This window comes from Kwoniella bestiolae, chromosome 1, assembly GCF_000512585.2.
Source record: "Kwoniella bestiolae CBS 10118 chromosome 1, complete sequence".
Taxonomy (NCBI): domain Eukaryota; kingdom Fungi; phylum Basidiomycota; class Tremellomycetes; order Tremellales; family Cryptococcaceae; genus Kwoniella; species Kwoniella bestiolae.
In genome coordinates, this window is record NC_089241.1 from 3,166,470 (window position 1) to 3,180,228 (window position 13,759).

Sequence of the window (13,759 nt, forward strand, 5' to 3'; positions counted from 1 at the left end):
GATACGACTTGAACCCTCTCTGCTTTGGTGTGCAAGTAATCTGAGAAGCTGATCGGAGACGAATTCATTGTGATCAAGTACAGACCTGTGGGAGAATATCAACTCTACTCCAACTGGATCGCATTGTCCTGTGTTATACACCTTTGATTGGAAGATATACAGGTCATATGATCCGAATTCTCAGCTCTCACTCTCACTAAACCCTCTCAAACCTCTTCATCCCAAGAACATATCAAGAGGAAGAAGTTAGCGTATCTATCACTCCGTGTTAGTCCAGTCCTGGAGGAGATGTCGGAGGTATCAAGGAGTGAATCGGGCTTGGAACCTGATGAATTGTTGAGTACCAGTGCCAATGGTAGAGTGAGGACGATATCTGGGTCTGTATCTTGTGAGTGGCCTGTACAATTGACATTTCTGGGCTCTGATGAGGGTAGTGAAATCCATGCTATAACATCTTTGAAGTTTACTACGATACTTAGGAAGATAGTATTGATTATGATCTTGTGCGACTATAGCTACCTCAACATCTATCCCTAACCCATCTACCCCACCCAATCTCGATGAGGGATATCTGGACGTATCGGCTAGATGGGGTGGGGAGCACGAGACGCGGAGCAACGCTGTCAGGTCAAGTAGGATGATTGGGAATAGGGTGGGGGTGTCGCCTCCTCCACCACCTGGACCACCGCGTGAGTATCCGTTGTTTCTCTCCTGACGATCAAGATATACGCCTTGAGCAGGAAAGCAGAATAGTGGATAAATGAGGAGTAAACTGGATTTCATGTAGAGAGGCGCTCTCTATGAAAGTCAATGAAAGCTAATTGTTTTTCCCACCCATACCCCACAGCCTCAGATCCTCCCCCACTTCCACCCGCACCATCCTCTCACCCCTTCGCAACATCCTCTCGACCCAGACCTTCCGCGCGATTATCATCCCTCTCCTCACTCCGGAAATCAGGTATGATCTCAAGTAGACCGTCAAGTCCCGGTCCATCCGGTCCACCACCCTCCAACGATCTACCACCATTACCCACTACCCTCACTCAGAATACCCCACCTAAAGATAAAGAGAAAGATAAGGATAGAGATCCCTCGAGACCGAATCATGTCAGACAATCCTCTCAGAGCAATACTCCTCCAACTATCTCGCCTAGAGCGAGCTCATTGTTCAATCAACCCGGTCCGTCCGGTACGAAGCATGATAGTCTGGGTACACCCATAACACTCAATAAGAAACTACCCGAACATGTTCAACCTCAGCCTACAAACAGTGCAACTGCCGGACCTTCCTCGAAACCACCAAGAACACCTTCACGTCATCTACTTCAGACCGCTTTGGACTTAGCCCAGAAAGCTGTAGAGATGGATAAGAATAATGATGTGCTCGGTGCACTTGCCGCATACAGGGAAGCGGTCAGCAGGTTGAAAGCTGTCATGGAGAGGGTCGGGGTGGAACCTGCGGGAGATAAGAAGAGTGGGAAGAAGGGGAAAAGCGAGGAAGAGGGACGTACGTTGAGGGGGATTGTGAGTGGTTGACATTCAAATTGATTCTCCCTCCAGCCTATTTCTTACTGACGTGAGCATTGTTCTCCAATCGGCGCAGCACGACGCATATGTCGCTCGTATACAGCTCTTATCATCGTACGAAACCAATCCCGAAGCCGATACCCCAGCCTCAGCAGAGGCAGGTCCCTCAAAACCTCGTCATATCTCTCAACCATCTACTTCCACCTCTACGCTCGTACCACATTCCACATCAAGTACAGAGGGTACGCCTCGTCCGTCGCTAGATGATGGTGGAATGACGGGTATAGGAAATTTCATGTTGGCGGATAGTGGGGATCAATCGTTCGATGCTTCAGCTCTGAGTCCTGCTCGTCCGAAAGCTGCTGTTTCGGCAATAAAGGCACAACCACCCGCAATCCCTCAAGACACCCCACCGCCGACGATGGAACAGCGAAGTCAGAGTACAGATATACCGACTTCGCTCAACCAGCAGAATCTGAATGGCCAAGCGATAGCTGCACCAAGCGTCTCTCAACAGAAAGGATCTATACCGTCCATCGGCCTCGGGTATCCCACTTCACCACCTTCCAACACTCCTCATACATCGACACCCATGAAATCTCATATTTCCTCTTCGTCCATCAGCGGGGATACCGAGGGATCACCCTCATCCTCCAAGTCCCGCTTGAAGAGACCCAACAGACCATCCATGGGATTAGATATGGAGGCTGACCTAACGGGCATAGACGGTGTAGCAGACGAGAAAGTTGAGATGTTGGCTCGTACACCCCGAGAATCACATATGCCCTCTTCATTGGGGTCCTCAAATGATAGAAGATCCTCCAACCAGAGTAACAGAAGGGTAATACCGGACTCACCACAGTCTGTGAAAAGTGATATCGAAAGACCATTACCCCCTTTACCCAATTCCGCCTCGTCGCAGAATGGTCAACCTAGGAAATCAAGCTTGACGGGATCTTCAAAACCTCTTCCCACCCCGCAAGGGGTCTTACTAGTTTCGCCCACTACTACACAGGGAACAATCTCGCAGAGAAGACAATCACGTCCTTTGTCTGGTACGATATCTACTTTACTTGATCAGCCACAGCAGACAGCTGCATTCCCCGTATCGAGCTCGAATTCGTCTGTACGGTCCGTATCTCAGAGTAGTATCGGTACGAGGATCCGAGCGAAGTCTCAACCTGGACAACGGCCCAATGCAGGTATAGGTATAGATCAGGGACCGGGTGGATCGTCTATCCCGCCCGTACCTACCAATCAACTTCGCCATAAATCATCGTTCTCATCTAGTAGTCAGCTGGGTATAGGGATGGTACCTCCTCAGATATCTAGACAACCGTCAGGTTCAGCTGAAAATCAGGGGTTGAGGATCGAGACTCATCATAGTCCTTCCCCCGCTGGCGCAGGAGGGAGACTAGCCCCTCCAGTCAACATCACCAACCGAGCAGGAATCTCACCAAGATCATTACCCCCTCTACCTGATACCGCTTTAACCGCCACTTCTGGAGGAACGCTAATCTCCCCTCTACCTGAGACACAACCCTCCGAAGTACTTCATCGACCCTTCCACTTACTTAGGGTATTACACAGTTCGATGGATCCAGAAGGGAGTGGATCATACTTGACCGGCTCGATTCATATTTCATCGTCCATTTGGAACCTGAGTCAGAACGGTAGAAATACCATCGGACCCCCTAAGATCGCCGCGCAGGAGGTGAAGATGCGTTGTCTCGAGAGTCTGATATTGCATTTCGAGTCGATACGGATAACTGGCCAGGGACTATTGAATGGGCCGAGAAGACATTCTCGCCCCGGAGGGTCTGGAGGGGGAGCAAACAATAGTAAGCTCGCTGAGGAGTTTTGTCTGACGCTGGATGAGTTGGATGAGGAGATGGATAATACCTACAAGCTTCTGAGTAAGGGTGGGGTCATGTTGGGTTTGGCAAGTGGGGGATGGAAGGGGAAGAAACATGGTGGGGTGGGTGGATTTTCTTCTCTTTTCTCTCTGTTTTTTTCTTTCTCTCAAATCATTTGATCCTTATTCAGTCGTGTTTTGTGCTACTTGATACAAGGTGTAACGCTTCCAATACTAGAACTGACACTGATCATAAAACATCGTCTAGACCACCAAATCTTGGGGATCGCGGATCAGCCGATCCATGGATAAGATGACCAACTCCAGGAGCACCACCGACAAGTCAGGCATGGAGGGGACAGACAAGTATGTGGATCTGCTGGCAAATCTCTGTATAGGTGCGCAGGTGATCAGTGGGTGGTGTTTTTTTCCTTTATTGCGAACCGAGCAAGTCGAGGTGCGAAGGTGTGAATATATCACATCAGCTGACTCATTCGTTATTCACTTGTATCCCCAGACGAACACCTCCTGAACTTCACTTCTCCCTCTCGCGGACAAATGGAATGTACTGCCGCCTACGCCTCGCTTCCTGAACAGTCTTATAGGAATATCGAATCTCGCCTGAAGAGGACCTCGGAGTTTGTGGGGAGTATTATCGTGCCGTTTGTGTTGGACGATTTCAAGCAGTTCTTGGTGAGTTCAGATCACCATCACCTTACAGGAGAAAGAAAAGGAAAGAGAGCTGACGTTTGTTATTGGGTTTTTGTTGGGCAGCTGAGGTACCTTAAAGGTGGGGTGAAATATCTTGAAGATTAGTCTAGTTGGGAGTTGGGTACGTCTCGGACGTCGGGCGGGACGTCATACGAATGAGTGTATCGTGATCATCATCATTCCATATTCGCATGACATATCTTGTAATTTATCTGTGTTATATATATTCATTGGGTTTGTTGGTTTTTTTTTGCTTCTACGCTTTACGCTTTGGGATGGTGCTTGATCAGTCGAATCGACTGATGGTTGATGAGATGCGACTTGATCAATCACTTGAATCCAATTGTAATAATGATAATACTATCGAAGAAATTCGCACGCTACACCAAAATGAGACTGCCGAGATGCACCATAAATGGACGATTGCCTGTTAGAAATTATGAGAACTGAAGTTCATCCGCTAAAAGATCAAATTCATCTCGTCTCATCACATCTACGGCTCATACTTCTCACACTACGGCTTTATTATTTCATAAAAAGAATAAAAAGAAAGAGAAGACAAAAATTAGGTTCAGTTGGAATTGAAGAATAAGATCGTACGCTCAGAAAATAGGGCATTATCTTTCGTAAAAGGGGAGAAGGGGGAAGGAGGAAGATGCTATGCTACGCTATTCACATCAAATTCGATTGGAGGGATCTGTGAACCCTCTTTAAAGGGTTTTCTCGTCTACACATGTAATTCACATAACGTCAGTATCTATATCCTGTCGTGCCAGCAAGGTGAGACGCCCACTCACGCTCAAAGCTTGAAGGAGCGGTAGTCCCAGCGGGGTTGAATCCTGAAGCGGCGGCTGAGTCCTTGGCGAATGGGTTGGTTTGGCCAGTGGTGGATTGGGATTTTTGCTTGACGTTTCCGATGACGGGTCGGAGGACGTGGTAGTAGAGAGTTTCGGCACCTCGAGTAGCGGGGAGCATGACTGTGTGTGATGGAACGGATATCAGTAGACGTTCGTGGAGGAACGGGATATTTGGATTCAGTTGAGAGAAATGCAGGACAAAACACTCACGCCAGATGGTGAACAAAGTCTTGAAGACAAAGTACATAGGAACCCAGTAGAGGATAGCTCGTACACCGAGGGATTCAGCGAGGTTGAGCGAACCAAAGACGACCCAGTAGGTCAACCATTGTTTGTCGTCGTTTGATTGAGGGGATTCAATGGCTTGGACGGACAGGTAGGCGGGGAGAGCCCATCCGATGAGGTTCGAGACGGGTTGGGCGAGGCCGAACATGTTGAAGAAGATGAGGACGACGGCGCTGCAGAATGAATGAAGCATTAGTATCGGGGTATTTGCGGTCGTACGACCAGTATAGCTACTGAAGAGTAATGGAACTGGGAAAGTAATGGTAAAGACGCAAACTTACGAAGCGGCCAAAGCTAGTACACCATACGCCTTGGGGACTTTGGTTTGTTGTTCGATGTTTCTCAAGAGAGGGTATCTGTTAAGCTGTACACATCAAGGAATATCATTGGTCAGCTACGTCGGCTCACTAACGGTGATGTCGTCGACACTTACCTCAGCATCGAGAGCGTTGACTTGCCCAGTAGCGAATCTGGAGGCTTGTTGGGTGTAAGGGTGGTTGAGGAAGTTTTGTTTGATTTGTTGGGATTGGGTTGGGGCGGCCATCTAGAAGCAACAAAGAGAGAAGTCAGCCGCAGTCGTTTTAGAGGAGATGCTTTGCATGATGGGTTGACATCTAGCGATGCAGGCAGTGAAGAGGGAGAGGGGCAATGGTAGACGATGAGTAGTAGAGGTGAGATGGCAAGTGAAGCGTCAAGAAGATGACGTATCATCCTTATCATATGATTCACCCAGCAAGCACCTTATCTCGTTCTCTCTTTTGCATCTCTCACGCAACCTCTCGATATTAAAAGAGGATAGACTTACCTTGTCTAGTTGTCTTTGGGTTGTTCTTGATGTAGAGCAAGTGAGTATATATGTAAGTATATGTTTGGATATATGAAGGAGACAAAAATGAGAGATTGGAATGAGAATGAGGTTATAAGGGAATGGTGAATGGGAACGGTTGGAAGGGACTGGAAGGGGTTGGGTGGGTGGGTATGTGGGTCTATGGGACGTGTACTTGCAAACTGACTGAGCATGTCGTCATACCACTTATCACTTTGATTTGATGACAGCACATCCATCACTGTGTGCCACACCTGTACGTCATTTGGTTGCCCTGTCGGTGTTTCAGCGGGGTTTACTCTGGTGTTATGTGTGCTCGTTCCTTTGTTATGCACAGTTCACACATCCCCCCGCCCAGCACACCTAACATCCCGCTCATAGCCCGACAGGTAGGCATGCATGTAGTCGGGACGTGGTATAAGCCTCAGGGTCAATTGACTATTCTTTTGTATTTCTCCGGGGTCGCGTCCGCTCGCATCCACTACACTACTACTGGCGTTTTCATGTTTTGATTCATGATCAATAATGATATCTTTAACATTTTACGTGTCTGATCAATTCTATTCAACATCAACATCAACATCATCAATCATAGAGCCATCAAGGTTAACCAGTACTCTACGATCAACCACCAACATCATCCTTTAGGCTAGATAGAGCAAGGCAGGTCCTTTCGATTCTATCATCCCTTGGTGCTCCGGACTCACCCATTCACACGACTGGCATCAAGACGTGTCCATCATCCGACGTGCAATATCGCAATCAAAATCACTTAGACATCATCCGAGAACCCACTCGGGCAGATAACCAACACATCGGATCAGAGATCAAGAAGCTCTGGTCAGCACATAACAGCACCAGGAGGAAATCTCGCTCATCTACATGGTTATGCTCGATTCACCTCGTATACGATCGCCTTCCCTAGGACCACCTAATGAAAAAGGTTTGACACCCAATGGAAAGAGGAGGTCGGGATTGAAGTCGAGGGGCACGCAATTGCTGGCGTTACGGTTTGGCTGGATCGTGCTGGTCATATGGTTTGAGGTGGGTCGATATCTAAGGGAAGTATTAGGTATAGAGAAGCTGGAATGCTGATAGTGACTTTTAATGTCTTTCAAATAGGTTGGAGATGTGAGTTGACGTTCTCTTTCGATTGTTGCCCCGCTGTCTTTCCCGAGTTCGCCTTTCATCCACCCCTTCATCTGCCCTTTTCGTCCCTGTCTCGCCTGACCTTCTACGGTTGCCGTCCATCTCTTCTTCCTTTGACCCTGCCCTACATCCGACCATATCGCTTCCTTCGCTGACTTCTCACCCAGTTCTTTCACTCCCTCTCGACCTGCCGATTCCCCGACTCCGCCCTCCGTCGGTCAAACCCTCACCTGAAATCTGCACCTACCCACGTCGTCCTCCTCGCCGATCCCCACGTTCCACACCCGGTCTTATCATACCCTGAGGGAAGTAGACCATGGGTGAATTGGCTGAAGCAGCAGATAGATGAGTTGTTCATGAGGAAAAGTTGGAATGTTGTGACGCGACTGGGGAGGATAGATGCTGTGATTGTTTTGGGGGATATGTTGGATTGCGGAAGGGGGGTAATGAGTGATGATGAGTGAGTGTAGCCCTTTATTGCTCATGGTCGAGATGGACAGAGACATGATAATTCCCGTCTCGCTGGCTTGGATGGAATGTCATGATCTGTTTAAAGATTCGGCGTTTTCGTGGTCAAAAGCCATTCTGACACCCTTGCATGATCAGATACGAAGAATACTACAACCTTTTTCGATCCATATTCCAACTCCCTCCCTCGGTACCTATGCACTTCGTACCGGGTAATCACGACATACCGCTAGGTCCTAACCGACTATTCTCCCCTCATTCCAGAGACAGATATGCCAAACATTTCTCACCGCCAAATGCCATATTACCGATAGCGAATCACAGTCTGATCATGCTCGATGCTGTAGGACTGGTAGAAGAGGATTACAGGCGGTATGCAGCTGAGATGCAGTTTGGTGAATGGGATGGTGTAGAGGGTGGTGTCATTGAATTCGTAAAGGATTTGGGCGATAGTAAGTCTCATTGAAGAGTAGACTAATAGACTCAAAGCCTAGAAGGACAAGAGCTGATATGAGATGTGCTGTCAGACCCACCACCCGGTCCTAAAATCCTAATATCGCATATTCCCCTCGCCCGACCCGAAGCTTCTACCTGTGGACCTCTACGAGAACGAGGGAGGATATTAAAGGGTGCTGGACCAGGATATCAGAATTTACTAGGTAGTGAAACGTCAAAATTCTTGTTGGACGCGTTGCAACCCAGTATAGTGTTTAGTGGAGACGATCATGATTATTGTGAACATCGACATCCTCAAGGTATACGGGAAGTCACCGTCAAGTCTTTCTCCTCTTCGACAGGTATCAGAAGACCGGGATTCCAACTGTTATCATTAATACCACCCCAACCCAATGAGTATGCCGGATCGACGACGCACGCCGACAGACCATGTCTGTTACCTGATCAGTCCGGTGTATACTATCGAGTATACATGCCTCTGGCAATCTTAACATTCTTATTCCTGTTCGGAACGAACATACGTGCCGCATGGCAACGGTGGTCTGGCGGATCGTCAATCTCCAAGAACGGGTCATACTATGGTGATTTGAAAAGTCGATTATCGCCCGCATTACTATCTTCCGAGACTATGCCTTCCAACCCTAACAACCCATCTCTATCGACTCGAAGAGGCATGTCAGATAAACCCGTACCCTTAACACTACCTAGTCGTAAATCATCTCAACAATTAGTAGGAATGGGGTCTACAACCGCAACTCCAGGATTGGGTATAAGCGGTGCAAGAAGATTCACTTCGAACCCCACGTCCACATCTGCTTCTGCGCCTGTTTCACCGTTCGCTTCTCCCCGAATGTCATTTGTGGAAGAACATCGACCGAGCGTGAATGGAGGATCAAACTTTTCATCGGGATTGACGAGGATGGACGAAGATCCCGAATTGGGTCAACAACAGGCTTTTGACCCTTCATCCCCAACTCCAAGCGTATCGAGACGATCAAGTTATATATACATGAATGAGAACAAGCATCACAATGCTCAATATGGAATGACGGATACTCCCTCGGAGGTTGGTCAAGCGGGTGGATCGTATTTCCTTCCATTACCTGGAAGTGGCAGTACATCGGGAGCAGGACTAGGATTTACCACTCCTCAAGGATCAACGTTTCCTTTAAGTGCAAATAGCGGTACCGGACCTTCTCAACAGCTACGCCGAGTATCATCTTCGACATATTCCCTTGCTTCTCAAAATCCACTCACCTCCTCTACAGCAGGGTTGATCTCCCCCGCACCAATACGGAGAGTAACCATGCCTAGGATGTTATCAACCAGCGACTGGAGTAGCGCAGCGTCGAAGAAAGATAAATCTCTGTACTCTTACATGTTGGATCCGAATGGTTCTGGTGCTGGCATAGGACGAGGAGGATCAGGGTTGGGGATAGGGAATCTGGTGGGAACGGGTAAGAGGTTCATGGTATGGATGTGGAAAGCTAGGAATGGGGTTGTCGCGAAATCGTGGAGAGAGATTTTGGCGGTGGCTTGGCCTGCGGGGATTGTTTGGGTGTTGGTCAATGCGTTGTTCTTCTTGGAGTGAAGATCTCTCTTGGACTTTGGTGTTGGGTGGAACATTATGGACATATATATGAGATATAGTACATGGACATGGACTTGGGTATTATACTCGTATACTAGTATATGCATAGTCATAGGTACTTTGTATGATATAAACATAGCAGTATGATGGATGGGAAGCAACGACGGGATCAAATTGTTTTGTACAAAGCTGAGCGATAAGATAACCAGGAAAATACGAAGAGGACTTCAGAAATTTATTTTGGATTCTGAATGTTGATTTTTGATGTTGTTATATTGTTTCTGTCACTATTATTTTTACTATACACCAAACCACCATGTTCTACGTTATTGGATTAGGGCTGAGCGATGAGAAGGATATAACCGTGAAAGGGTTAGAGGTGGGTCAAGAGATCTGACTCTCGGTCTGAGGTATACTCGTATGCCTTTTTCGACGATCCTTTCTAATATCATGTGAAACTGTAGGCTATCAAGGGATGCGAGAGGGTCTACTTGGAGAGCTATACCTCGATATTGATGGTTTCGAAAGAACGATTGGTGAGTTTTCTTTCTTTTTTCTTCTTCTTTTCCGTGCTCTAGCTCATGGTCACGGTATGATGGTATCTTATAATTCAACTCGCTCACATTTTCTTTCTCGACACAGGAAGCATTCTACGAGAAGGAAGTGATAATAGCCACCAGGGAGATGGTTGAACTTGAGGCGGATGAGATACTCCGTGATTCCGATAAGATCGATGTGGCTTTTCTGGTGGTCGGTGATCCTCTCGGGTGAGTGGTGTTCCTCTAGTGTATAACAGATAGATGGCTGATGATTCTCTGTTGTTCTGTCTCTTCCTACGTACTGTATACTGCATAAATCCTCACTCTTCTCTAAATTATATTGACTCGTACGACATCTCACCCACCCAGAGCAACGACCCACACCGACCTCCTCCTGCGCGCCCGCTCCCTATCCATCCCCACCTCAGTAATCCACAACGCCTCGATCCTCACCGCCCTAGGATCAACGGGACTACAAATGTACAATTTCGGTCAGACCCTTTCTTTGGTATTCTACACTGAGACTTGGAGGCCGGACAGTTGGTTTGAGAGATTGGAGGAGAATTTGAGGATCGGGGTGCATACGTTGGTTTTGCTGGATATTAAAGTTAGGGAGCAGAGTGAGGAGAATATGGCTAGGTGAGTGGTCGAGCGAAAGTCCCGTTAGGGACTTGAGCGCATTGAGGGGGAGTGAGACTCGCGAGGAGGGTGAGGGGTGGTGTATATTGGGAATCTCTGAAGATGAAGAGGGAAAGATGTGATACCTTTCTGTGATGATAACGAATAGCTGCTCTGAGGTTGAAGGACAGTTGAGGATCAATGCTGACCCATTGCTCGTCTTCACCACAGAGGCCGCCTCATATACGAGCCACCAAGATATATGAACCCCCACCAAGCATTCTCCCAAATCCTCCTAACAGAGTCCCTTAGACATCCCAAAGACCCCTCTTCCTCCTCCTCTTCATCTAATAATGGGGATGTAGATGTGGATGTAGAGGTGAAAGAATCCCTCTTACCACCCGCATCAACATTGGCCATCTCCCTCTCACGGATTGGAACCCCCACGCAGAAGTTGATCAGTGGGACTTTGGAGGAACTTGCACAACTCTCCGAAGAGGAATTTGGAGAACCATTGCATTCGGTCGTTATTGTTGGTAAGAAACTACATCCATTGGAATTTGAGTATGCCGGACGGTTTGCCGTGGGTGGTGAAGCTGGGGGGTGGTGGAAGGTTGGTAAGGAGGTTTATGGGGTTGAGAGGGAGACGTTTTAGTTTGTTTCGTAGGTATCTGAAGTAGAGATGTAATCTGCAAGTGGACGTTGGACACTGAAATTCCATAAGACGATGCATAGATAGATGGGGAGATGATGATGATGTACTAAACGAGATACAATGCTGGTTCCATATAGTGATAAGATTATTAAACAACGCGTTGCTATGAATAATGACAAGTATATGAAAAAAATACATCTATCCTTTGGGAAGATCATCCTCAAAGTTCTTTAACACTACACGATGATTTAACAATATTCTCAATCGCGATCAGAGGTCGTGTCATCACTTGTAGTTCCCATCCTTCTGGTACAGCTACTTATCATGATGGCTTGTCCATTACAACTTCGCCTTGGACTTGACAGCTACTCTAACTTCTTTATCCTCATTAGGGGGCTTCCAGTTCAGCCCTCTATATCTGTATTACAGTGATATCAGCTATTGATCTTTGCTCATCACGACGTTATGTAGCCTCCCCTGGATCTCAGCGCCACGCCCTTGGGGTGGCACTTGTTGGTCTACGTAAGATAACAACACTCACAATAGCGTCGAAGGGGCCGTACCAAACTCTACCGGTAATTCCAGACCGTGCTCATGTACAGCTATCGTACGGAGCATCGAGAAGTGATGTATAGCGTGGAGGGAGCAGTACCATAGCTATTCACAATACCGTAATGTTAGCATGGACATCCACTCTCCCGAAATTACCGTGCATATCGACTAAACTCAATCACTCACCTCCCTCCCGACCGTCGATCCCATTACCTGCCTCGTAGGTGTGATAGCCACCACATTCACTTTCATCTCCATCATCTCTGCCAGCCCCTTCCTCTGTTGTTTCACGCCTGATTCACCAGCTACCCCCTGTCCCACTCCATCGCTATTGCTCGTGAAGTTCCGGGCAATGTCGCCGAACGCAATGAGATCGTCTCTTATCTCCTCGAGGGCGTGAGAACATGATACAATGGATCGTGCGATTGGGCGACGCGAGGTGGGATGGATGGAATCGTAGTTTATTTCTGGTGTACCCTTATTTTGGTCCAGTGAGGAAGAAGATGGTGGGGGGATGAAGGGAAGGAGGAACGCTCGGAAGGATTCTATCACCTATTTGGTCAGATTATGTATCAGCGAGTATCCAATATATAGACAAACACAGGTTATATTCTTATCGTTAGAAGAGGTGAACGTCCTTCCCCTCACATATCATATATCACATATGAGGATATGGATCGTACCCTTTGAAGTGGTGCACTCACATGCCTGAAATGTTTACCCAGCGTCCCACCAGGCATCAACGTACTCTGCCTTATCAGCTGTTCGTCCGTGGTTATACTAGACCGTAGCACGTCGATGGAAGATTCGATGAGTGATATGGATAGTTCCAATAATGCCTCTGCTCGGTCGGATTGGTCTCTTGTAGGCATCGATACGAGGGTGTGGTTGAGGGATGCCTGGGGGTGTTTTGATGAGGATGAGGATGAGGACATTGTGATTAATTGTAGGTGTTGGTCTACGCTTTAACGATACGGTACTGATGATATGTTTCTACTCTGTATACTTGTTCCTTGTTTCTGGCACGGCGAGATGGTCGTCGAGGTGGTCAATGTAAGAGGTTCTCTCTCATTCGATCGATTAAATGAATGAATGAATGATCACGATAAATATCTAAAATACGATACAATACGATGATATGATGCCAAGAATCACAGCTCAAACATCAAAAAGAATCCGATGAAACGGGAGGAAGCCAACACGTGGTTTATGCATGGGTGTTCCCCCCCTTTTGACGAAATGACGTACAGAGTACGCACAGATCCGTTTCATGTTTTTTTAGTGAGTAGTTGAAGATGTTGCTGTGCGGTCATGGCATGGATGGATGGATGATGAGCGAGATGGTGATGATGATGAGGGAAAGAATATTAAAGGATATACCTTGAAGTACATTTCACCTCCTTTCTAGCATATCATATATCATATATAAAGAGCATCTCACTCGACTCGTATCAGGATTCATTACTACGCATAGAACATACCTGCGCACAGCTTATACCTACTTCCGACTCGGTTTAGCTGTGCTTCACCCTTCCTGAGACTGAAAATTTCACATCGTAACGACCATTATATAGAAAACGAACCTAACGATCTGACGACATATCATCAGCATTTCACCTCACTGTTCAAACAACACAACTTCATTCTTCACACCAGAACCAAGGGAACAT

The 13,759-nt window shown here is 47.3% G+C and overlaps 5 protein-coding genes across 5 annotated transcripts; 3 read left to right on the forward strand and 2 right to left on the reverse strand.

Annotated features, from left to right (window-relative positions):
- Positions 1-288: 288 nt before the first annotated feature.
- Positions 289-4,198, forward strand: I302_101208 (uncharacterized protein; the record flags this gene model as incomplete). The annotated part of the gene is made up of 7 exons (XM_065869248.1): positions 289-388; positions 516-689; positions 848-1,524; positions 1,604-3,505; positions 3,651-3,795; positions 3,900-4,075; positions 4,157-4,198. 7 exons carry the CDS (start codon positions 289-291, stop codon positions 4,196-4,198), a joined length of 3,216 nt encoding a protein of 1,071 aa, XP_065725320.1.
- A 645-nt stretch (positions 4,199-4,843) lies between these two features.
- I302_101209 (protein YOP1) lies at positions 4,844-5,779 on the reverse strand (the record flags this gene model as incomplete). The annotated part of the gene is made up of 4 exons (XM_019191214.1): positions 4,844-5,070; positions 5,161-5,408; positions 5,517-5,599; positions 5,669-5,779. 4 exons carry the CDS (start codon positions 5,777-5,779, stop codon positions 4,844-4,846), a joined length of 669 nt encoding a protein of 222 aa, XP_019047962.1.
- A 1,170-nt stretch (positions 5,780-6,949) lies between these two features.
- On the forward strand, positions 6,950-9,725 carry I302_101210 (uncharacterized protein; the record flags this gene model as incomplete). Its single annotated transcript, XM_019191215.1, has 5 exons — positions 6,950-7,105; positions 7,184-7,192; positions 7,378-7,670; positions 7,817-8,130; positions 8,206-9,725. 5 exons carry the CDS (start codon positions 6,950-6,952, stop codon positions 9,723-9,725), a joined length of 2,292 nt encoding a protein of 763 aa, XP_019047963.1.
- A 316-nt stretch (positions 9,726-10,041) lies between these two features.
- I302_101211 (diphthine synthase) lies at positions 10,042-11,537 on the forward strand (the record flags this gene model as incomplete). Its single annotated transcript, XM_019191216.1, has 5 exons — positions 10,042-10,104; positions 10,190-10,261; positions 10,368-10,492; positions 10,634-10,903; positions 11,114-11,537. 5 exons carry the CDS (start codon positions 10,042-10,044, stop codon positions 11,535-11,537), a joined length of 954 nt encoding a protein of 317 aa, XP_019047964.1.
- A 339-nt stretch (positions 11,538-11,876) lies between these two features.
- I302_101212 (uncharacterized protein) lies at positions 11,877-13,024 on the reverse strand (the record flags this gene model as incomplete). The annotated part of the gene is made up of 4 exons (XM_019191217.1): positions 11,877-11,955; positions 12,079-12,194; positions 12,276-12,641; positions 12,794-13,024. The coding sequence occupies 4 exons, from the start codon at positions 13,022-13,024 to the stop codon at positions 11,877-11,879; spliced, it is 792 nt and encodes a 263-aa protein (XP_019047965.1).
- Between the last annotated feature and the right edge of the window lie 735 nt (positions 13,025-13,759).